This window comes from Pelodiscus sinensis, chromosome 14 (assembly GCF_049634645.1).
Source record: "Pelodiscus sinensis isolate JC-2024 chromosome 14, ASM4963464v1, whole genome shotgun sequence".
NCBI classification, from domain to species: domain Eukaryota; kingdom Metazoa; phylum Chordata; order Testudines; family Trionychidae; genus Pelodiscus; species Pelodiscus sinensis.
This window is the reverse complement of record NC_134724.1, coordinates 30148947-30174229: the sequence shown is the minus strand read 5'-3', so window position 1 is coordinate 30174229 and position 25283 is coordinate 30148947. Positions and strand designations below refer to the sequence as shown.

Here is a 25283-nt window from a genome sequence, read left to right as displayed (position 1 = left end):
AGGACAAACACACATCACAATGATGCAGGGAGGGCGAAAAAGCCATTGTTGGACTCAAATAACTTGTAGATGTGCCCTAGGTGAGCAGAAAGCCTGGTAACAGCTCTGGCAACATGTACATCCTCAGTTGACAGCAGGACAGTCAATGTTTCCAGTATAACCTTGGAAAAGCTGCATGATGTCATAGAGGTGTGGCTAAGGTCCCCATCTGCTAGGTTTGCTGCAATAAGGGAGTAATTATTCAACCAGTATATCATGGTGTCTGCCGCATCTCTAGCTTCACTCATTGCCTCAATCTGGTTGTGAGCCAGTTTCAGGATAGCAATACAAAGTACAGGACCTGCTGTCAACAGCCAGGAAATTCTGCAGCCACTTCTGCTAGTTCAGTTCAAAACATCGCAAACTTAAGAGAGCTGCAGGACTCATTCGAACTGACATGGCACTAAGTGAAGCAGGAGATAGTGACTAGACTGAATTTCATATTTTACAAACTGTAAATCTGCATGAACAGAGACACAGAGGTAGCATTCTATGTTCCTGGGCCCGGACAAGCAGAGATAGACACCATCCTCCAACGCAGTAGCTGCTTACAAAAAAAGCTATCAGACTTCCTACAGTACTTTAATGAGACCACAAAGCTGATGGCTGATTTCCGTATTCTCAGTGAAGTACTTCCCTTGTTGTGCTTGCTAGAAACAAAACTGACACAAAGAGCTTTTCAAAGAACAGTGTGACTGTACTGGGGAGGCCCTAGTGAAAGACATAGTATCTGCTCTTTGGGGAAGTTGCCATCCCCACAACATCAAATAGGACTGATATTTGATGGCAAGGTATTCTCTTTCTTCTTCTTCCCAGGAACAGGGATGCAGGAATACCCCGGCTATGAAAAAACAAATACATGGCAGTGACTGAAGTCACTGCCTGAGGTAGTTCACAACCTCATCATCACTAGGAAGCTGCAAGTGCTACAGCAGAAGAGGAGTACTACTAGGTGCTGACCTTTTGCTAGCCGCATCCTTTCGGAACAGCCTCAAGAACTTTAGGCTGGTCTATGAAGGAGGAGAATGTTGCTGTTGCACTGCAACAGAGGATGATGTAGGAATATTTACAGGATGATATGATGATACCCATGGTGTTATACTAATCTTTGTTACTGGCAGTGGAGGAAGAATATTCAGCCAGCATTTAATCAGCTGGCTGTCACCCAACCAGAACATTTGTGTTATGAACTAACAAGAGGTGGCTCTCGCTCACCCAAATGAAGAGTCACTGGTTTCTCTAGGAACATACCCTGAATGTGATAAAGGACACCAGCAGGAACCTAGTGGAAAACCTGTGGGCCCAGGCTGGTGAAAGGGAGGATTGCTACTAATGGGGATTTTTTTGCAGTAAGTCAGCTTGGGGAGCGAAGGAATTATAAGGAAACTCCCACCCCTCTTAACTGTGTTTAATTCAAGTAATATGAAAAGTTCAGCTACATGTACTCTCTAATAGTTGTGTTTACTATTCACAGAATTCATACTTCTGGTGTGCTGGGGATGGAGATGGTGGTAACTTTTCTGGAAATCATTTCCTTTCGTCCCACCCCTTAACTTAGATCCAAATAGTGGGGAAGACAAAAAAATAGGTTTCCTGCTGCCAGTCCCACTACATTAGAGTAGTTCATTTTTCTGTGTGCGCTTCTATGGGCAGCATTCTTAAAAGTTTTTTTCACAATTTCTGTCACCTCTGTTCTGGTACTAGTTTCAATGTACAAGTCAATATAGGTTGCATGATGTATAAGGATAAAGCCTAAGGTGGAGCATAGTAGGAAAGATTTGTTCACCTACGCTGGTGAAGGGATGGGTAAAAAAAAATTCCCATATGTTTTACAAAAGTTTTCGAAATAATAATGTTCCTTGAAAATGAGTACTCAAAACTTCCCCCCCAAAAAAAAAAAAAAAAAAAAAAAAAAAACAGTTTCTTTAGATTGTCTTTAGAATATAGTAAAAGGAAATACACACCCCAAAAACAAGAGAAGGAGAAGCTGCAAAGCAAGATACTGTTGTGGTGTTTTGGGAATTTACATACAAACTCTCTCAAGTGCATAAAATGTGCTCGAGAGCCAGCATCATCCACAAATAATAGGGTACCACTTTGCAGCAGGCGGTGCTTGGATGGTAGTCATGAGAGAAATGGGTCTCTTGAGCCTCCCGATAGCCTGTCTGGGTGCCACTTCTGTGGGTAGAACCAAAGGGTGCTTGTCCCACAGACTGCATCCTCCATGAACACAAGGAAGCTGGGAGCCCCCTTCACAGTAGTGGTAAACAGCCATGTTTGACAGCTCTATCACCACAGAAAAGTGCTCCCAAACACTGTAGGAAACACACAATGTGGCAAAAGGCTTCATTTCCTTTCACCTCCCTCCCAGTGCTCATGCTAGCCAATTTGTTTTAAAAAGCCAGTGCCCTACTTCTTGGGTACCCCTCTTCCCTGCCCTGACTAAATGACACATTAAAAACTGCCCACAACTTGGTCACTAGTAGGGATGTTAAAATTAGATTAATCATCTAATTGAATAGTAGATGAAATTTCCATCAATTATTCGATTAGTCATAGAATCAAAGAATCATAGAATACAAGGACTGGAAGAGACCTAAAGAGGTCATCGAGTCCAGTCCCCTACCCTGATAACAGAACCAAATACTATCTAGACCATCCCTGATGAGAATGGAGTAGAGTAGAGCGGAAGAATGACTTCTCGTGTCTTGCTCACAACATACCTGTTAATGCATCCCAGAATCATGTTTGCTTTCTTTGCAACAGCATCACACTGCTGACTCATATTTAGCTTGTGGTCCACTATGACCCCTAAATCCCTTTCTGCAGTCGTCCTCCCTAGACAGTCGCTTCCCATTCTGTATGTGTGGGATTGATTGTTCCTTCCTAAATGGAGTACTTTCCATTTGTACTTCATCCTGTTTACCTGAGACCATTTCTCCAATTTGTCCAGATCTTTTTGAATTATGATCCTATCCTCCAAAGCAGTTACTACCCCTCCCAGCTTTGTATCATCTGCAAACTTAATAAGTGTACTCTCTATGCTGATATTTAAATTGTTGATGAAGATATTGAACAGAACCGGTCCCAAAACAGACCCCTGCAGAACCCCACTTGTGATATCTTTCCAGCAGGATTGTCAACTGTTAATAACTACTCTCGGAGATCGGTTATCCAGCCAGTTATGTGCCCACCTTATAGTAGCCCCATCGAAGTTGTATTTGCCTTGTTTATTGATATGAATATCATGCGAGACTATATCAAATACCTTCGTAAGATCTAGATATACCATGTCTACAGCTTCTCCCTTATCCACAAGACTCGTTATCCTATCAAAGAAAGCTATCAGATTGGTTGGACATGATTTGTTCTTCACAAATCCATGCTGGCTGTTCCCTATCACCTTATTATCTTCCAAGTGTTTGCAGATGATTTCCTTAATTACTTGCTCCATTATCTTTCCTGGCACAGAAGTTAAACAGACTGGTCTGTATTTTCCTGAGTTGTTCTTACTTCCCTTTTTATAGATGGGCACTTTATTTGCCCTTTTCCAGTCCTCTGAAATCTCTCCTGTCTTCCATGATTTTCCAAAGATGATAGCTAAAGGTTCAGATACCTCCTCTCTCTGCTCCTTGAGTATTCTAGGATGTATTTCATCAGGCCCTGGTGACTGGCAGACATCTAACTTTTCTAGGTGATTTTTAATTTATTTTATTTTACCTTCTAAAACTCCCCCCTTCCCACTAGCATTCACTATGTAAGGCATTCCTACAGACTTCTCTGTGAAGACCGAAACAAAGAAGTCATTGAGCATCTCTGCCATTTCCAAGTTTCCTGTTACTCCCTCCTCACTGACCAGTGGGCCTAGCCTCTCCTTGGTCTTCTCCTCTTGCTTCTAATGTATTTATAAAAAGTCTTCTTGTTTCCCTTTATTCCCGTAGCTAGTTCGAGCTCATTCTGTGCCTTTGCCTTTCTAATCTTGCCCCTGCATTCCTGTGCTGTTTTCCTATATTCATCCTTTGTAATTTGTCCTACTTCCCATTTTTTATATGACTCCTTTTTTATTTTTAGCTCATGCAAGATCTCGTGATTAAGCCAAGTCAGTCTTTTGCCATATTTTCTATCTTTCCGACACAGTGAAATAGCTTGCTTTTGGGCCCTTAACTATGGCCCTTTGAAAAACTGCCAACTCTCCTCAGTTGTTTTTCCCCTCAGTCTCGATTCCCATTGGACCTTACCTATCAGCTCTCTGAGCTTACCAAAATCTGCCTTCCTGAAATCCATTGTATCTATTTTGCTGTTCTCCCTTCAACCCTTCCTTAGAATTGTGAATTCTGTGATTTCATGATCACTTTCACCCAAGCTGCCTTCCACTTTCAAATTCTCAACCAGTTCCTCCCTATTTGTTAGGATCAACTCTAGAACAGCTTTCCCCCGGTAGCTTTTTCAACCTTCTGAAATAAAAAGTTGTCTCCAATGCAGTCCAAGAACTGATTGGATAGTCTGTGCCCCGCAGTGTTATTGTCCCAACATATATCTGGATAGTTGAAGTCCCCCATCACCACCAAATCTTGGGCTTTGGATGATTTTGTTAGTTGTTTAAAAAAAGCCTCATCCACTTCTTCCACCTGGGTAGGTGGCCTGTAGTAGACTCCTAGCATGCCATCACCTTTGTTTTTAATCCCTTTTAGCCTAACCAGAGACTCTCAACACTTCCGTCTCCTACGTCCATCTCCACCTCACTCCAAGTGTGTTCTTTTTTAATGTATAAGGCAACACCTCCTCCCTTTTTTCCCTGTCTATCCTTCCTGAGCAAGCTGTACACTTCTATACAAACATTCCAATCACGTGTATTATCCCACCAAGTTTCTGGGATAAGGGTGCTTCTGCTTTTAAACGTAGCAAGAGCCCTCCCAGCTGTTGCTACATTTCAAAGGTAGAAGTGCTGTGCTTCCTCTTTGAAATGTACAAGAGCCTCAGCCCGAAGGTGGAATGCAGCCGCTGCGCCCCTGTTCTCTCCCCCCAGTACCCGCTCCTCTTCTCCTCCACCCTGCTGCCTCTTTCTGATAGAGGCAGCAAGGAGGGAGGGGCACAACTAGTTAGTCAAGTGTGTCAACTAGTTAGTCAACTAACTGATTAGTCCCTAGTCACTAGTGGAATTTCTGTTCCAGATCAAAATATTTTGTTGAAACAGCTCCCTGCCTAGCACAGGCAAGGAGCTGCTCCAGCCCTGAGGCCCACTCGGAGCAGCCCCGATTTGTGGTGGGCCTGGCATGACCTCCACTGCTGCAGGGAGGGGCTGCTCCGACTGGCCAGCGGAGCAGCCCCTACCTATGGCTCATCCAGCATAACTCTCTCACCGCAGCTTCAACCTCCCAGCCAGAGCAGGTTATTCAGAAAAATATCATGAAGTAATTTCAGCAGTGCCTGGGAGTCTTCAGGTCTCTGTTCTAACAGAAAGTTTGTATGAAGATATTTAAAACCCAAAGGGTGACAGATTTAAATCCGTGGTGTCCAACACACTAGTCACTAGCCACATGCGGCTATTTGGCCCATTGAAAGTGGCTAGTTCAGAACTGGTTGGACACCATGGGTTTAGATATACCTTCCATTAATTTTATCAGTAGACATATATAATATCCCTTGACTTCTTTGAAAAAATTCAAAGGAAGTATTTAAAAAAAATAAAGCTAAGATAGCTTGTCACACTGAACATCGTCTCTCAGGGCATGGCTACGATAGGAAATTATTTTGAAATTAACTTTGAAATAATAACCCCCAAAATAAGCTTATTCCCTAAGGAAAGCAGGAATACAGATTTTGAAATAACAGACTTGGTAGTGTGGAAGCTCCCCTTATTATTTTGAAAGGGGGATTATTTCAAAATAACTCCTTACTGTAGACCAGGGATTACTGAATTAAGACATTCAGTTATAAAGAACCCAGTCACACAATCACACATGTACTTAAGATGTACAGGCATCCACATTACTGAAACAAAGATGACACGCTCATACACTACACTACAACCAACTGGAGGAGTGGAGTCTGAGTACTATCCATTCCTTACACCAAGTCTCATTCAATACATTCTAGATCCGATAGAAAAAACGATATTATAAATTAGAGTGCTATATAATGTATGTTCATGTTTTATTCTGATTTGACCTAGATTTTTTATTTATTCCAAAACACATTCCTAATTTTTTTAAAATGTAGCTTGCTTCATCTATGTGAGAATTATGTGAAGCTGAGAACAAGACACTTATTTTCCTCTGAACAGTATTCTAAATAGTGGTAAACACCACCTTCAGAATGTTCAGTTTATTTACAATGTTTGAAACAAACTCTGAATTAAATTGGAATTTTAAGACTTCTGATGGGACCTTCTGATCAGGAGAATAGCAACAGAATTTGTAATTCTGGAAATTCTGTGATGTGCTTGACTCCATCACATGACTTTTGGTATGCACAGGAAGTACTCAGATAATCTCACCACACTAAAAGAATAGCTGACTCGTAGGGGGGACGCTTTGTGGTATTTAATGATAGCCTGGAAGAATCTAAAGCTCAAAGCTGAGTTGAGGACCTCTCAGTCATTAGATGACTGATTCCTGGAGCTGAAGATCAGTGTTGCAATAATAAAACACAATGATATGGAAGAGTAAAGGAAGAAAGAAATTACATGCATGTATTCAGCTGAAAGCGGACAAGAACACAGTGCTTTATTTTAGAAGGAGGTCTTTGCCTAGCAACTGAAGAGAGTAGTAAAATGGTAAAACAGAATTTAGACTTGCCACCCCAATCGGTGACATTAAATTTGTCAGGAGATGGCATATTGAAGAAGTTGGCAAATTCAATAAAAACTGAAACTTATTGGCAGGTTTCATCAAAATGCATTGGAAGAAGCCTTTGACCTGATTTGCTACTATTGGCATGATTACCATTGCCATCAATGGGAGCAGGATTCATGTATTTAGGGGAGAAAGAGATTTGGCTATTACATAAACCTTTTCTTAATAATGCCGAGCAGAGAAAAAGCTGAATATATAAAAGAATCCCATCTAGTTTTAATCAAGCCTTGAATTAATGTTCTATAAATGCAATCAGATTAATCTAGGCTCATTTTAACACTTTAAATATTATCTGCAATACACAAAAAGCTTAAAGGGATAGTTTAAGAGGTATCTGAAATATCTTTCCAAGCACAGTTAAAAAATATTGCTACAGCTACTAACAATGTTCATTAAAGGGGACCGATGGTGGGTAAAAGGTTAAAAATGTAGAAGACTGAGAAATTAAGCAAGGACGCAGAACAAACAAGAAACCACACTCCAAAGGAAAAATTAGAATTTAAAAAAGAAAATAAGTTAAGATAAAGAGCTACTCGCCAGGCTAAGTACAAAAAACAAAGTTAATTTATCCTAGGTCTCCCCTCTTTCCTGCCATTATGTGTTTCTTATCTTATGTTGCCTATTAGGGATATAATCTTGTTGGTGCACAGATATAATCTTTTTATATGTCGGAAGCAAATATGTTTGAGACCTATAAAATAAATGTATAGAAGCGGAGGTTGTTACCAGCTATTTCTGTAAAACACACACACTTCCAAATTAGTTACTAACTACTGTTCTAAGGAACATGTTCAAAGAGGAGAGGATTTTTGTTTAGAATGCAGTTTTTCCAAACAAAATCACTGTGATGGAATATCATTTTATCATTCACATTCGATACTACTGTACAAAGATCTGGTGTATTGAGTCATCAGAGAGAGACTATAAACAGCCAATGTGATGCAGCTAGAGAAAAGGCTAATGCAGGACTAGGATTCATCAGATGAGCTATTTCCAATAGAGACAGGGAAGACAAGGTACTGGTGAGACCTCATCTGGAATACTGCAGTTCTCGTCTCCCATGTTTAAGAAAGATTAACTCAAATTGGAACTGGTGCAGAGTAGGGATGTAAGTGACTAGTCGACTATCCGATAAGCACAAGCTTATCGGATCGTCAAATAGTGATTTGACTGGTCACTTCCCCTACCCTTGCTTCCTCTTATCAGAAAGGCATCAGAGGGGGGAGTAGGAGCAATGGTAGGGGAGCTGGCTTAAAAGTTGGCTCCCCACAGCACTGTCACCATTCGGGGTGGGGGCAGGGATGCAGCAGGGAAATGGTGCAAGCGGGGATTGAAGCAGCAAGATAAGCAAATATGAGAGGCAGCAAGATGGAAGGGGAGGGGCCAGTGCTGTGGGGAGCCAGCTTAAAAGCCTGTTCCCCCCAGCACCATTTCCAGGGTGCTGCCTGATAGAGGTGATGCCTGAGGGTATGTCTATACTAGCCCCCTAGTTCGAACTGGGGAGGCTAATGTAGGCATTCGAAGTTGCAAATGAAGCCCGGGATTTAAATATCCCAGGCTTTATTTGCATCTTCCCGTCCGGTCGCCATTTTGAAATTTCACTAGTCCAGACTAACTGCCCATGGCTACACATGGCAGGGAGCCAGTAGTTCGAATAAAAGCCCTAATTCGAACTACCTATTATTCCTCCTGCAAGAAAGCTCTACATGTAATGCCCAGGTTAACTGGTTAACCTGTACTTTCACATCCCTAATACTGCGACAGCAGCATGGGAGAGAGAGAGGGGGAGAGGCAGGAGCCGTTACACATGGGGGAGTCAGATTTTAAGATGGCTCCCTGCATCTATCGGCTCCCGAGGAGGCTCCTTCTCCCACTCTTGCTATAGTTCAGTGGCAAGTGGGGGGGGGGGGAGGCCCACACTCTAGCCAGGCTGAAGCAAATCATCCCACCCATGCTCCTCTTTAATTGGTTAACATATTAAACAATGTATTTAACCAGTTATCCAATCAAATGGGACTTTACATCATGAGACAATCTATTTCAGGATCCTGACAAAAGGAAGAAAAGAGAGCAGCAAAACACACACCCTGGACTTTAGGAAAGCAGACTTGAATCCCTCAGAGAACTGATGGGCAGGATCCCCAAGGATGCTAACATGAAGGGGAAAGGAATCCAGGAGAGATGGCTGTATTTTAAAGAAGCCTTATTAAAGACACAGAAACAAACCATCCCGATGCACAGTAAAAAAAGCAGATGTGGTAGGCGACCAGCTTGGCTTCGCAGTGAAATTCTTGGTAAGCTTAAACACAAAAAGGAAGCTTACAAAAAGTGGAAACTTGGACAGATGACTAGGAAGGAGCATAAATATATTGCTTGAACATGCAGGGGAGTAACGAGGAAGGCAAAGCACAACTGGAATTGCAGCTAGCAAGGGATGTGAAGGGAAATAAGAAAGGTTTCTATAGGCATGTTAACAATAAGAAGGTGGTCAGGGAAGGTGTGGGCCTCTTGTTGGATGAGGGAGGTTACCTAGTGACAGGTGATGTGGGAAAAGTTGATGTACCCAATGCTTTCTTTGCTTCTGTCTTTATAGACAAGATCAGCTCCCAGGCTACTGCACTAGGCAACACAGTACAGGAAGGAGATGAGCAACCCACGGTGCAGAAACAATTATTAAAGGTTAAAATTATTTAGAAAAGTTGGAAATATACAGATCCTTGGGGCTGGAACTAATGCATCCAAAGGTACTGAGGGAGTTGGTAGATGTTATTGCAGAGCCATTGGCCACTATCTTTGAAACCTCCTGAAAATTGGGGGAGGTCCCGGACAACTGAAAAAGGCAAATGTTGTGCCCATCTTTAAAAAAGGGAAGAAGGATAATCCCAGGAACTACAGACTGGTCAGCCTCACCTCAGTCCTCTGAAAAATCATGGAGGGGATTTCAAGAATCCATTTCGAAGTATAGGGCAAAGAGAAAGGTGATCAGGAATAGTCAACATGGAATCACCAACAGCAAGTCTTGCCTGACCAACCTGATTGACAAGGTAACTGGCTCTGTTGACATGGGCAAATCAGTGGCTGTGATATGACTTGTCTTTTGATACGGTCTCCCACAGTATTCTTGCCAGCAAGTCAAAGAAGTATGGATTGGACAAAGGGACTGTAAGGCAGATAGAAAGCAGGCTAGATTGTCAGGCTCAACGGGTAGTGATCAACAGCTCCATGTCTAGTTGATGGTCAGCATGCAGTGGAGGGCCCCAGACATCGGTTCTGGGGCCAGTTTTTTTTCCAACATCTTTATTAATGACCTGGATGAGGGGATGGATTGCACCCTCAGCAAGCTTGCAGATGACACTAAGCTAGAGGGAAGAGGTAGATACATTGGAGGGTAATGATAAGGCCCAGAGAGACTTGGACAAATTGGAGGATTGGGACAAAATAAATCTGCTGAAGTTCAGCAAGGACAAGTGCCAAGTCCTACACTTGGGACCGAAGAATCCCAAGCTGGGGGCCAAGTGGCTAAGCAGCAGTTTGGTAGAAAAGGACATGGGCTGAAAAGGACAAGAAGCTGGATATGAGTCAATGTGCCCCTGTAGCCAAGAAGGCTAATGGCATAGTAGGGTGTATTAGGATAAGCAATGCCAGCAGAGCTAGAAAAGTGATTATTCTCCCTTATTCGGTACTGGTGAGGCCACACCTGGAATACTGTGTGCAGTTCTGGGCCATCCATTACAGAATGCATTGGAGAGGGTCCAGCAGAGGGCAACCAAAATGATTAGGGGGCTGGAGCACATGACCTATGAGGAGAGACTGAGGGATTTGGGTTTGTTTAGTCTGTAGAAGAGAAGAATGAGGGGGGATTTGATAGCAGCCTTCAACTTCCTGAAGGGAAGTTCCAAAGAGGACCGAGAGAGGGATGCAGTGGACACGTCTAGGTTGAATATTAAGAAAAACTATTTCACCAGTAGAGTGGTGAAGCACTGGAATGGGTTGCCTCGTAAGGTGGTAGAATCTCCATCCCTCAAGGTTTTTAAAATCCTGGCTTGACAAAGCCCTGGCTGACATGATTGTTCCTGCTTTGGGTAGGGAATTGGACTCGACCACCTCCTGATGTCTCCTTCAGTCCTATGATACTATGATCCCTAGTAGAGTGAAAGAATTGTGTCTTGCTTACAACACTCTTGTTAATGCATCCCAAAATGATGTTTGCTTTTTTGCAACAATGTTATGCTGTTGACTCATTTAGCTTGTCATCCACCATGACCTACATATCCCTTTCCATAGTACTCCTTCCTAGGCTGTCATTTCCTGTATTATATATGGGACCTATTGTTCCTTCCTAAGTGGAGTACTTTCCATTTGTCCTTATTGAATTTCATCCTATTTACTATTTCTCCAGTTTGCCCAGATCATTTTGAATATAATCCTATTCTCCGAAGCACTTCCAACTTCCCAGCTTGCAAGCGTCAGAGGCTGCTGACGCGCGCGCGCACACACACACACACACACACACACACACACACACACACACACACACACAAAAAGGGGGTGGGGGAAATCAGCTGGGGCCACACGAGAGAGAAGCAACAAACAAAACAAAACAAAAAATCCATCACCCAAACCCACCAGAGTCTAGAGGGGCCCAGCTTAGAAGATTTTTTTGTGTGCTCCAGCCCTGCGGTGGGGGCTCTGCAATGCTGGTGAGGGGGCTCTGAGCTCCAGGGTCGGATCCAGGGAAGCCGGGGACCACATCCAGTCCCTCGGCCTGAGCTTCCCCACCCCGATGTAATTGCTGGTTAAGATACTGAACAGAACTAGATATGTGAAAGGTTAATGGGTAAGCATCACCCTTATCAGTTCCTGTTAAACAATGGAGAAGGAGCAGCTTCTCACCTGCTGTGGGCAAGAGGTTGCTCCATCGCCACATCAGAGGCAGGGGCTGCTCTGGGTGTTGCCTGAAGCAGCCCCTGTCCGCGGTAGGACCGGAGGGAGGGGGTTCACAGGCAGGGACTGGAATGCCCCCCGCCCTTAATTGGTTAACCTCATGTTTAACCAGATAATCAACTACAAATGGTTTTACACCCCTAAACAGGATACAACCAGAACTGGTTCCTGCAGAGTCCACTTATTGTGCCTTTTCAATATGACTGTGAACCACTGATATCTATTCTCTGGGATCAGTTATCCAGCCCGTTAGGCACCCACCGTAGAGTAGCCCCATCTAGGTTGTATTTCCCTAGTTTATAGATAAGGTAATGTGAGACCTGTATTAAATGCTTTAATGAAGTCTAGGTATACCAGGTCTACGCTTCACCCTTATCCATAAGGCTTGTTATCTTAGCAAAGAAAGCTATCAGGTTGGTATGACATGATTCATTCTTTGCAAATCCATGCAGACTGTTTTTAATCACCTCATCTTCCAGATGTTATGCAAATAATTTTCTCCATTTCTTGGCACAGAAGTTAAGATAACTGGCCTGTAGTTTGCCCTTTTCTAGTCTTCTAGAATCTTTCCTATCTTCCATGACTTTTCAAAGACCATAGCTAATGGTTAACTATCTCCCCAGTCAGCTTCTTGAGTATTCGAAGATGAATTTCATCAGGCCCTGGTGACTTCAAGATACCTAACTGTTCTAAGTAATTTTAACTTGTTCATTTTCTCCAGCATTTGCTATGCTAAGCATCTAATAATCATAAAAAAACCTTCATGGTGAAAAAAAACAAAAAAAAAAGACATTAAGCACCTCTGCCATTTCCACATTTTCTGTTACTGTTTTTCCCCCTCTTCATTCAGTAATGGGTGTACCATGCCATTGGTCTACGTCTTGCTTCTAATATATTGTAGAATGTTTTCTTGTTAGCCTTTATTTCTCCAGCTAGTTTGAGCTCATTTTGTGGCTTCACCTTTCTAATTTTGCCCCACCATACTTGCGCTATTTGTTTATATTCATCCTTTGTAATTTGATCTAGTTTCCACTTTCTATAGGACTCCTTTTTTATTTTAGGTCATTCAAAATCTCCTGGTTAAGTCAGGGTGGTCTCTCCCCATACTTCCTATCTTTTCTACACAGTGGAATAGTTGGTCTTCAATTGTTTTTCCTCTTGGTCTTGCTTTCCCCTATGGGATCATATCTATCAGCTCCCTGAATTTGCTCAAGTTTGCCTTCTTGAAATCCATTGCTTTTATTTTGCTATTCTCCCTCTGGCTATTCCTTAGAATCATGAACCCTACCGTGTTATGATCACTTTCACCCAAGCAGCCTTCCACTTTCAAATTTTCAACCCATTTCTCCCCATTTTTAAAATAAAATCTAGAACAGCCTCCCCCTAATAGATTTCTCCACCTTCTGAAATTTAAAAAAAAAAATCTCTAATCCATTATCCAACAAGTTTTGTAGAACGTATGCTCTGCCTATGTCGTTTTCCTAACAGATGTCTGGATTGTTCAAGTCCTCCATCACCACCAACTCCTTTGTTTTGGATGATTTTGTTAATTTAAAAAAAAAAAAAAAAAAAACCTCATCCACTTCCTCCACCTGATTAGTAGACTCCCCCTTCCCCCACCTTTGTTTTTAACCCCTTTTATCCTTACCCAGAGACTAACAAGTCCATCATCTATTTACATCTCTACTTCAGTCTAAATGTATACTATTTTTATATTTCTCCCTGCCTAATTTTCCTGATCAAGCTGTACCCTTTTTATACCAATATTCCAGTCACTTCCATATCATATTCCAGTGACATGAGTCACTTGCAGATTTAAATTATTGTACATGGTGGATTCTCTGTAACCTCAAGCTTTTAAATCATGATTTAAGGACTTCAGTAACTCAGCCAGAGGTTATGGGTTTATTACAGGTGTAGGTGGGTGAGGTAACCTGCAATGTGACCTGCAATGTGTACGTCATACTAGACGATAATGATGGTCCTTTCTGGTCTTAAAGGCTGAGTCTACATAACTCCATTTGTTAATTTTACCAGTCATCATTTTTGATAAAAAGTAACAAACTTGTAAAATTATGTCCAGTTGCATGCACATCCTCAACAACAAACATGTATATCAAGAGAAACGAGTGGCTCTACATACCCATGCCAAGTTTTCCATTTCAAGCAAAGTTGCCTAACAAAAAAAGTCTAGCTCTAGTAGGAAGACAGATTCTCAATCTGGAAAATTTGCATTTCACCAAGTACTCTGCAAGGAAACAGATCTACAAAATTCTTGTGGAAGCTTTCTAGTGTCTTCCTAAAACAAAGGATCACTAGTGGAAATGAGAAAAATGTTGGTATGGATGTCCTCCATCTATACTAAACATTCTGAACATCACTATTTCATACTTATTTCAGGCCGTTGGTGAAGACTTTACAATACGCACACAAAGTACAAGCAGCTTTTGAAACTTATATTCACATTTTTAAGAGTTTAGCCTCCTTTTAAAAAAGATATTTAGAGTACATAAACCAATCCACCTCAACGGAGATAGGGGCTAATCTCACCGGTAGCTTTCTCCAACTGTTACAATTTCCACTTCACTGTCTGTTGAGGTAACATTGATTTCTTCATTGGCAGTGACCTGGGGAGTAGAGGATGCTTCAATCACAACAACATCTTCATCAATACTTCCTGGAACAGGAAGAAGGGGAAAAAAAACAGTTTGGATTATGTACATTTGACACTCCCTTTGTCATGCAAAATTCACAAAATCATGAGTCTGAAAAGGACCTTGAGAGGTAGTCTACTCCAGCCTTCTGAACTCATGGCATTAATTTTTTGTTTATAAGTTATTATCTTTACATATTAAAAACACTTAAAGTCCATATGAATTTTATAGTATGTATATGCAAGTAAAAGGGATTTGATATAGACAATGTAACAAACCTGTAATGCAAGCAAATCAAGAGCATTTACCAAATCAGATTCAAAATAATTATTCAGAAAAGCAGTCTTGCTTTAATACTATCCCTCTGAACCCTCAACAACTACTTTTTTAGGTTCATGAGCCATGATCAGGCAACACAGCTCAATTTACTGAGATATTTCAATTTTAGATTGCTCAAGCAATGGGTAAGAAATAACAAGATAATCTTGAACAGAATGTCTCTACAGTCAGTGGACGCAAGATGAAGTTCAATGGCCACAGACAGACAGCAAGCAGATATGCAAGCTTCTCTCACAATGATCTAAAACATTTTAGTGTCCACTGTACTACTTTATTTCATTTAATGCCCACTTAAAAGGCAAACTAGAAAAGGAGATTAGAAAGAGCTGAAGAGTGCCAAACTTAGATCTAACATTTAAAATGATCCTGCATGAAACTTGCAAGCATTTTTTAAAAAAAAAACACACACAATCTAGCCCTTTACCAAGGCTTTTGAGCAAGAGACTGTGGGTTATGTATTTTAGAGGAAACACATATTAAATGTGCAAATCTTCATCTGCAGTTTTGATGAATGAATGCATTTTGAAACTTGCCTGAAGTCCCACCCCCTCCAAAAAAAAGTAAGACCAAAAAGATTTGGGGAGAACATTTCATTCAAGTTAAAACTATTTTAATTGAATTAGGTTTTCTACAACTTGTAAGTAAACAGAGAATTAACACTCTATTTTTCCTTTCTTTAGTCATTGCTATTTACATTCAAATGTTAGCGTGTTGTGAAGTTAAAATAAGAGTTTCTGAATAATAGGAACACTGATTGCAGGGGCATACAAGTGAACTTTCAATTCAGTGCAAAAAAAAATCACTTGTCAATATTTTTCAGTAAACAATATTTGTCAACATGCCCAAAAGGAAAGCTATTTCCTGGTGCTTTTTTATTTTCTAAATACTGAATTACTGTATTTTTACCCATCCAGTTGAAGAGAAATGCTCAAAATATTAAGACAGCTTTGCAGAGCTGTGCTCTCACACTCACTTTGCAAGAGTGACATTGTGATAAGCAAGTAATATGGTCCCTTGTCATCAGTTTGCAGAATAGATTTTGTCTTGAATGGTAATACTACCATGACAATTTTGCCTTCCATGAGTAAACCATGTAAATTGGAAAAGGGAAACTGAGTTTACATACTCCACTATGGTAATTTATTTATTTAGTTACATACTGATGGGGATTAACACCTTATCTAACAGGTGATAAGAATAAGACAATAGTGCACCTGTGCCCACCTCCTGTCCTATGGGGTAGGAGTTCCATAAGCATAATTCAGCACCTTGGCCTTATGAGTGGTCTATACCAGTGTTTCTTAAACTGTGTTCTGTGACACACTGGTGTGCAGCGAGGCAGTCAGAAGTGTGCCGCGCAGAACAGAATTCAAAATGGCCACCCTTAAAGGCGCAGGCAACTTTTTTTTGCTCAATAACTTTCCCCTGACCCTTTCCCCCATCCTCCCCCCAACTTCCCCCGATCCCCTTTTTTTTGGGGGGTGGGGGCGGCTCAACAAAAAATCCTTGGTGTTCCTCAAAAAAAATATTGTTTGGTGTTCCTTAGTCTTAAAATATTTAAGAAACACTGGTCTATACTGATCTACCAACATCAACTAGAGAGTTCATAGTGTATTGTCTACAGTATCGATGGGCTGCTGCACTGCCACTATAGCTTTTCAAGTGTATGAATGTAGGGTAGGTAGCACCTTCCCTTTGCAGTGGGGAGAGAAGGGGGGCACTTGAACTATACTTCCTGGTCTTCTGAAGTTTTAATTTTGCAGAACTCCATGTTCTAGAGGGTTACAAGAGGTTACCGGGAAACTTCAAGTCAAAATGAATCATGTTATTATCTGAAGCTAGTGAACTGAATGTTTCTGGTCACGCAGTTCAAAGATACTGAAGATGAAGATCTCATCCTCTCATGCCTACGTTTACTCAGAGGTTAGAAAAGAGAAAGAAGATTTCCTGCTTTTTCAACTGCAAACTGGCTTCTCAAGTCTGAACTAGGCATTGAAGAGAATGACCTAAACTAAAATTAGGGATGTGAATGGGTAAACAGTTCCCCAGTTCCCTGGGAGCAGACCTCTGCCCACAGCATGCTGGGATTGGGGACTAGAGCAGTGAGATTACACTTAATTGGCTAACCAGTTAAATGTTAGATTAACTTAATTTTTAAATGGTTAGATGATTAACTGGGATTTTATATCCCTAATTTTTTTTCCATTTTCATTATCTCAGCATATACAGAAGAGGCTACTGCTTTAGTACTTCAGCATATTCTGGTTCCAGGTGTTTAGCAAGTAACTGTCATCTGTTCAGTGATGCGGCTATTTAAAATAACAGCAAAAACATAGAAACTGTTCAATACTATTTTGTATTTAATTCAAAAGATTTTAATAATTGAAGCTTAGGCCTTAACATAGGTGGTCAATTTCTTATCTAATTTAAGTACTTTTTTTTTAAATCTACATTTAATTTCAAACGTGGGGTTTTTTTTTTTACCTCACTGATTCTTATCCACTCCACCAGTGAGCTGGGAACCATTATTGTATTCCAGTGCAGGAGGATTTAGGGCTAAGGTTTCTATAGAAACTTAAAACTCTCAATTTAGTTTATTGCAACTTAACAAAGATGCACCATTATTAAGATAAATATTAACTACTAAAATCTCTTAATATGAGAACTGTAATAGCTTCTTTAGGAAAGAGTATTTCCTTTGACAGAAGAGCACCATTTGAAATGTCTACACAAAAAGATAAGGAAAACTATGCACATACTATGTATTAGTGATGTATGCAAGTAGTCAACTACTCACATTGCCACCTGCTCTCCTTGCTGCCTCTGTATCATAGCAGGAGCCAGTGCCAGTTCCCCTCAGCACCATCTCCACAGTGCTGCCTGTCCGCGGCAAGTCCAGGCTCGCTGCAGAAAGAGGCCGCTTTGCATCCCACAGAGCAGCCCCTGTCCAGGGGGGAGGGTCCCAGCTCCCTGTTGGGACCCACCGCAAGCCGAGACTGAGCAAATCTAGCTTAGCCCCAGCTCACAAGTCCAGGAGCTACCCCCACTGCAGCTCTGCAGTTTAAACATAGTAAAAGCCATGCAAGCAGGCAGCCCAGTTGTTATTACATTTAAACCGCATAGTCACAGCAGAGGGTAACTCCTGGAGGCTTCCTCCCTTAACTAATCATGTAGTCTATAGAAATTCTATCGACTACACGATTAGCTATTTACTTGCTTCTGAACATTCCCTACTATATATACACACACATACAGACACACCATAAAATGAACAGATTAATAACCAACTAGATTACTCATTCAAAACAGCCCCCTCCCCCGAATTTCTTTTTACCTGAGGGAACAGTTGTACTGTTTTGGTGGTTGTCACCAGGTGATACAAATAAGTCCTCCTCCCCTTCAGTGGAAGAATTTGAGGAAGAGTCACTGCTGAGGTCATTCTCACTGGAACTGCTAGAGCTGGGTAGCAAAGCATACTTTCTTCGAGCCAATACCTCCCGTTTTTTCCTCTGAATTAAAATTCGTTCTTTTTGGTTTTGTGTTCGCTGTGAGGAACTGGTTTTCACAAACCTCTTTCTATATGGAAGTCTTCTCAGTGAACTGCTATGAAAACACGGTCTTTTCATTAATAGTCCGGGTACAGATTCTGTCTCAGTACGAGGCCACTTTTGTGACCTTGCACTATGAGTTCTACTTGTACTCAACACTGCCTGAGTATGTCTTACAGGGCTTTCTTTTTCCTCATCAGATGTGATTGTATCAGAGTCCCCAAAATGTAGGCTAGATGAAGGTGAAGAGACACAGTCACTAAAAGAAGAATCATTGTCTTCACTTTGTGTTTCTAGGTGTTGTCTTAATCCTAAAATTCCCTGGTTTTCTTTACCACCACAGTTTTGAGCATATGAAGGGCCAGCCTGCTGACTCTTGCGTTTTTTCCGCACCCCAATACCTTTGTCTTGTTCTGGATGATTGCCATTCATGTCCTGCTTTTGAGAGTCACCACACAAGTGAGAGAATTCATTCCCTACTTTACTGGCAATCATCTCAACTTCTGCAGGGAAACTTATGGCTGCCCCAATGGGCTCAGGGTTCAAGAGGATCCCCTTCAGGCTCTCCTGTCTCTTTGGTGCATCAGAGGGAACTTCACTCTTCATATCCGCTTTTGTAGTATAGACTATATTACATTCAGGAGTCCATTGAGACATGGAAAACTGCAAGGAAGGCCTGGAAAGAAAATCAGACATGCATCAAGAAAAAAAATTAACCTAATGTTGCACTTGAATGGCTATTGATTGCAATTAAAATATGAGAGTTGTTTGTTGCTAATGTGAATGCGCTAGCTATTTTGCTTCTTCTACTAAGCTGACACGAACATGCCAAAATAAAAGTTTATTTTGTATACTTTTTTCCTGCTAGAAACATGTTTTGTTTTTATTCCAGATGACAGTTCCTAAAATTGTTAGCCAAAATATCTATTCTACCTTTGGTCCAGGTGCTTTATATGAAACTCCTATTAGCCTTACCAGTGTATAAATAGGTGAAAGAACGGTGATTCCAAAATATTAGGACAGGACAATGATGACATAATGGGCTTTCTATGACACAACCTGATGGTGATCTCAAAGAACCTTTTACACTATAAGCTAACAACTTATGTCCCAGCATCCACCATGTATTTAGATCAATAGGCTACAGCAGCGGTTCCTAACCGCTGGGCTGCAGACCTCCGGCTACAGGGCAGAACATACCTCTCCCAACAGCCGTAGTGGAGGGGAGGCACTGGGCTGTATTCCCAGCCCTGGCTCCTAGAGCTGCCACAACATGGGCAACAGCACAGGACTAGGTGGGAGGGTGGGGGGGAACAGGGCAGGCACCAGAGGCCTCTGGGAACAGGAATAATATTGGGGGCTGGCAGTAGGGGAGGCTCTGGGGGGTGGGTGCATTGGGGCTCTGGAAACAGGAGGCTGGTACTGGGAAAGTCTGGTGTGGGGACTTTAAGGGGTGGGAGCTGGCACTGGGGGTGTTGGGTGCAAGGGACTCTTGGATCAGTGGCTGGCACTGGGGGGTAGTGGAACGATGGGAGGCTTTAGAGGTTGGGGCTGGGCTTTAGGTGGATGGTAACATTTAATTTGCATATTTATCATTTGCATAGTGAATATGAAAATATGTAAATAAAATGTTACCAGTCCAACAAAAGTTTGTGAATGGGTTTGCCGGTCCCCAGTATCAAAAAGGTTGGGAACCACTGGGATGAAGAACAGACACTAATAAGGAACTCAGAAACAAGTGAGCCTAATGATATAACCATCCAGTACAGATACAGCAGTGTTTCCTATCACACCAGAATTTCTGAGCTAAGCCAAGCCATTTTAATAATGTCTTGATATACTTCAAATGTAACTAATGCAAAACCTCTCCTTTTCGACAATTACTCTCTTTCGCTTAACCACTGAATGAACAGGATTTAGCATTGGATGCTCTCAGTGTTATAGTCTACACACTGCTCAGAGCTTGTTAATTTCAATGTTCTTTTAAAGACATCCTAAAACTCTAACAAGCACTTTTTTATAATCTTAATATTAAATAGGACACTGAAAAGTGGCACAGAATTATAAATTTATATTTAAATCATAAATAGTTTTGTGAAAAGATATGAATAATCCAACTTTAGGAAGTGTTGTTGAGTTATGACAAAGGGAATTATTCCAGCAAGTCAGTCTCAAATCTGCCAGTATATTCTGGGCAGTTACTATTCCTCCCATCTGTAGGTTTGCACTAGCTATTTGGAATAAAACAATCCCCCCCCCCCCCAGTCCAGCAAGGTCTACCAGAAATAGTTTGTTAGGTCAGGTCCTCTATTTTGACTAGTACTGTTATGCAAAAAGATGTCTTGCTTCTTCCCTCAACAAAATGAGGCAATATTATTTAAAGTATTAGAACATTAACCAAAGAATTAACTCAAGCTGTCAAGTTTAAATTGAAAAATCATTCATTTGGAAGAATTACAGATATCTTGCAACACTAGACATGTAACTCAACATGCTGTCAAGGTATTAGTGACCGAGAGGCACAAACTGTTTATTGGTTTCTAAAACATGGTCATCATACTAGACTACTTTTAGGGATAATGCATGTTTTTCAAGCAAAAAGATATATTCCTATATTTTAAATATATAAATAACTTTCACTTGTCACTATCAGCAACTCCTACAGTTAAAGGGATATTGCCACCCAAAAGGTTCAGGTCCTTGCCATAAGTGAGTAGCTCATCTCTGACCTTAGAGTTCATGATTCTAAGGTATGGTAGAAGGGAGATCAGCAAATTAGAGTCAATGGATTTCAGGAAGGCAGATTTTGGTAATCTCACAGAGCTGGTAGGTAAGGTCCATGGGAAGCAAGACTGAGGGGAAAACAATTGAAGAGAGTTAGCAGTTTTTCAAAGGGATATTATTAAGGGCTCAAAAGCAAGCTATTCTGCTGCGTAGGAAAGATAGACAATATGGCTAAAGACCACCGTGGCTTAACCAGCAGATCTTGCATGAGCTAAAAATAAAAAAGGAGTCATATAAAAAGTGGAAACTAGGACAAATGACAAAGGATGAATATAGGCAAACAGCACAGGAATGCAGAGGCAAAATTAGAACGCAAAAGCACAAAATGAGCTCAAACTAGCTACAGGCATAAAGGGAAACAAGACGACTTTCTATAAATATATCAGAAGCAAGGGGAAGATCAATGACAGGGTAGGCCCATTGCTCAGTGAGGAGGAGAAACAGTAACAGGAAACTTGGAAATGGCAGAGATGCTTAATGACTTTTCTGTTTCAGTCTTCACTGAAACAACTGATGAAGGAATGCCTTACATAGTGAATGCTAGTGGGAAGAGGGTAGGCTTGGAAGATAAAATAAAATAAAGAACAAGTTAAAAATCACCTAGAAAAGTTAGATGTCTGCCAGTCACCAGGGCCTGATGAAATACATCCTAGAATACTTAAGGAGCAGAGAGAGGAGGTGTCTGAGCCTTTAGCTATCATCTTTGGAAAATCATGGAAGACAGGAGAGATTTCAGAGGACTGGAAAGGGGCAAATAAAGTGCCCATCTATAAAAAAGGGAAGTAAGAACAACTCAGGAAAATACAGACTAGTCAGTTTAACTTCTGTGCCAGGAAAGATAATGGAGCAAGTAATTAAGGAAATCATCTGCAAACACTTGGAAGATAATAAGGTGATAGGGAACAGCCAGCATGGATTTGTAAAGAACAAATCATATCAAACCAATCTGATAGCTTTCTTTGATAGGATAACGAGTCTTGTGGATAAGGGAGAAGCGGTAGACATGGTATACCTAGACCTTACTAAGGCATTTGATATGGTCTCACATGATATTCTTATCAATAAACAAGGCAAATAAAACTTAGATGGGGCTACTATAAAGGTGGGCACATAACTGGCTGGATAACCGATCTCAGAGAGTAGTTATTAACAGTTGACAATCCTGCTGGAAAGATATCACAAGTGGGGTTCTGCAGGGGTCTGTTTTGGGACCGGTTCTGTTCAATATCTTCATCAACAATTTAAATATCAGCATAGAGAGTACACTTATTAAGTTTGCAGATGATACAAAGCTGGGAGGGGTAGTAACTGCTTTGGAGGGTAGGATCATAATTCAAAAAGATCTGGACAAATTGGAGAAATGGTCTCAGGTAAACAGGATGAAGTACAAATGGAAAGTACTCCATTTAGGAAGGAACAATCAATCCCACACATACAGAATGGGAAGCGACTGTCTAGGGAGGACGACTGCAGAAAGAGATCTAGGGGTCATAGTGGACCACAAGCTAAATACGAGTCACAGTGTGACACTGTTGCAAAAAAAAGCAAACATGATTCTGGGATGCATTAACAGGTGTGTTGTGAGCAAGACACGAGAAGTCATTCTTCTGCTCTACTCTGTGCTGATTAGGCATCAGTTGGAGTATTGTGTCCAGTTCTGGGCACCACATTTCAAGAAAGATTTGGACAATGTCCAGAGAAGAGCAACAAGAATGATTAAAGGTCGAGAGAACATGACCTATGAAGAAATACTGAAAGAATTGGGCTTGTTAACTTTGGAAAAGAGAAGACTGAGAGGGGACATGATAGTGGTTTTCAGATATCTGAAAGGATGCACAAAGAGGAGGGAGAAAAATTGTTCTGTCCTCAGAGGCCAGGAAGAACAAGCAGCAACGGGCTTAAACTGCAGAAAGGGAGGTTCAGGTTGGACATTAGAAAGTTGCGGTCAGGGTGGTTCAACACTGGAATAAATTGCTCAGGGAGGTTGTGGAATCTCCATCTCTAGAGATATTTAAGAGTAGGTTAGATAAATGTCTATCAGGGATGGTCTAGACAGTACTGCGTCCTGCCATGAGGGCAGGGGACTGGACTTGATGACTTCTCGAGGTCCCTTCCAGTCCTAGTGTTCTATGATCTACCACACCCAGCTGCTAGAAAGACAAGGGTACCACACTTCCTACCACAATGCTTCCTTGACCATGTTTAGGTGCTCTTTCATATTTTCTTCTACTTAGAGGATATTTTAGTATGAATCTGGCTGCTGGATGGAGGAAACAGGTTACTTCATTTCATTCAGAGTATCTTTTTTGTTGGTTTCATTTTAAGGGAAGGCCTCCATTATTGTACCTTAGAGTATGGTAGTCCTAATCTACGCTTTCCTAATCCTATGAATGGCTAGCACATATCTCTGCTATGCCTGCTCATAGCTTTCGTAATAAGCAGCAAAGTGATGTTAACCTGATTTTCTCAGTTTAACTGCTTTTTCTCGGAGCCCTGAGGGAAATGAAACTGTGGAGCCTTTTCAGTTTCAATCTGCTGCTGCTCCAGCAAACTAAGAATAGAATCATAAATACTGAAACAGAAAGTTAGTATTGATTCACTTCACATTTTATATAGTTGCAAGAAAATCTGAAGGGTTAGTTATCTGTCTTTAATGGTCAATTAGTTTCTACAAAATGTAACAGCTTAATCCCAGTTTCTCACTCCCAGAAGTTTCCTTTCTAAATGGATTCTTTAAACACTGGTTTTATAATGGCAGGTGAATTCAAGGTGCACTGGTTAAGATTAACTGTGCAACATCGCTGCTGGTTTTAAGACCAGGTTTATTATTCCCTTGCCCACTGGGATTGCAGATTAGCTAAATAGTAGATTTGGTCATTTAGAAATTGGTCAACTAATTATTGTCACTTCACACCAGACTCCAATATAGACTTTTTCTTGGATAGTCGACTAGTCTTGAACATTCCTCGTCTTACACTGGCAATATACTGTAATGCATTTACAAATGAAGCAACTCAACTAATAGTCTTGAGATAACTGTTTTAAGATGTATCAGTTAAAGAAAATTTTGCAGACAGTATTAGTTACAAGATTTTGAATTCCTAATGAATTTGTTGGGTTTCTATTTTGTCTACTACAGTGAGCAGTTTGAGATACCAGTAAAGGATATTAAACAAAAAAACACCACAAAACAATATCCTACAACTCCTTGAAGTCTACTGCCACTACAACACAGGAAATCTATCCCTGATATTAAATAATGAAGAATCTATAGTGAGAATACTTTTGAATGTGTTTTTACATATTTGCTTTCCAAAACAAACATGCATTTGAAGCAGTGTATTACCAGGACTGTTTTTGATTATATGAAAAAAACCTATTCATTCTAATAGAAGTACGACAATTTACACTAATTCATATCTTTTAGTCTTCAAACCAGTATCTTTAGATTAAGATTAATGCCTAAGTATGCCTTTCCAGATTCTGTTTCCTTACCCTTTAAAATGAAGGCTATTATCCCACAAGCTAGATCGTTACATGGAGCCTATCAAGAAGGATCACCTGGGATTTTCCATTAAACTTCTAGAACAGAGGTGAGGAATCTTGTGTGTGTCAGGAACCTCTGATCCACAGAATCATCAGTTGGAGGCTGCACACAAGTGAGAAACAAAACAAACGCTCACTGACATGGCCCCTCAACTGAAAAGCAGAAAGATGCTCTGTATAGTCCCTTCACGCACCAAAGTCGGGGGGGAGGGCACGGGGGAGAGAAGGCAGTCTATTAGATTTCGTGTGCTCCAACACCAGGGGGAAAGCAGAGGGGCTGGAGCACCAGTACAGGCTCCACAGTGCTCAGGGGAGTCCTGAACCACTTCAAAGGCTGGATCCAGGCAAGCTGGGGGCCACATCCAGCTCCCAGGCCTTAGGTTCCCCACCCCTGTTCTAGAAGCTGAGATTTTTAGTATGCAAAATGTCAAATATTAGATCACAGCCACTTATATTATTTATGCAGCACCTTGGGAATGTGGGGGCCGCAGGGCAGGAGGTCGTGAGCATGGTGCAGGAATCAGGGTGGGAGGTTAAGAAGTGGCTCAGGATAGGGGGTGAGGATGTGGAGAGGG

General features: G+C 41.2%; 1 protein-coding gene across 10 annotated transcripts in view; it reads right to left on the bottom strand.

Annotated features, from left to right (window-relative positions):
- RNF111 (ring finger protein 111) overlaps positions 1-25283 on the bottom strand; it is an 82756-nt gene that overhangs the window by 48070 nt on the left and 9403 nt on the right. For 9 of the 10 annotated variants that reach the window (XR_012895795.1, XM_025189955.2, XM_075897333.1 and 6 more), the window contains 2 exons: positions 18165-19054; positions 14388-14514 (listed from right to left, as the gene is read on the bottom strand). Coding sequence is in view for 9 of the 10 variants with exons in the window: in XM_025189955.2 (XP_025045740.1) it covers positions 14388-14514; positions 18165-19035 (998 nt within the window). In the remaining variant the exon portion in view is untranslated. Of the gene's footprint in view, positions 1-14387; positions 14515-18164; positions 19055-24657; positions 24812-25283 lie in introns of all 10 variants that reach the window. The other variant, XM_075897332.1, reaches the window with a different exon arrangement.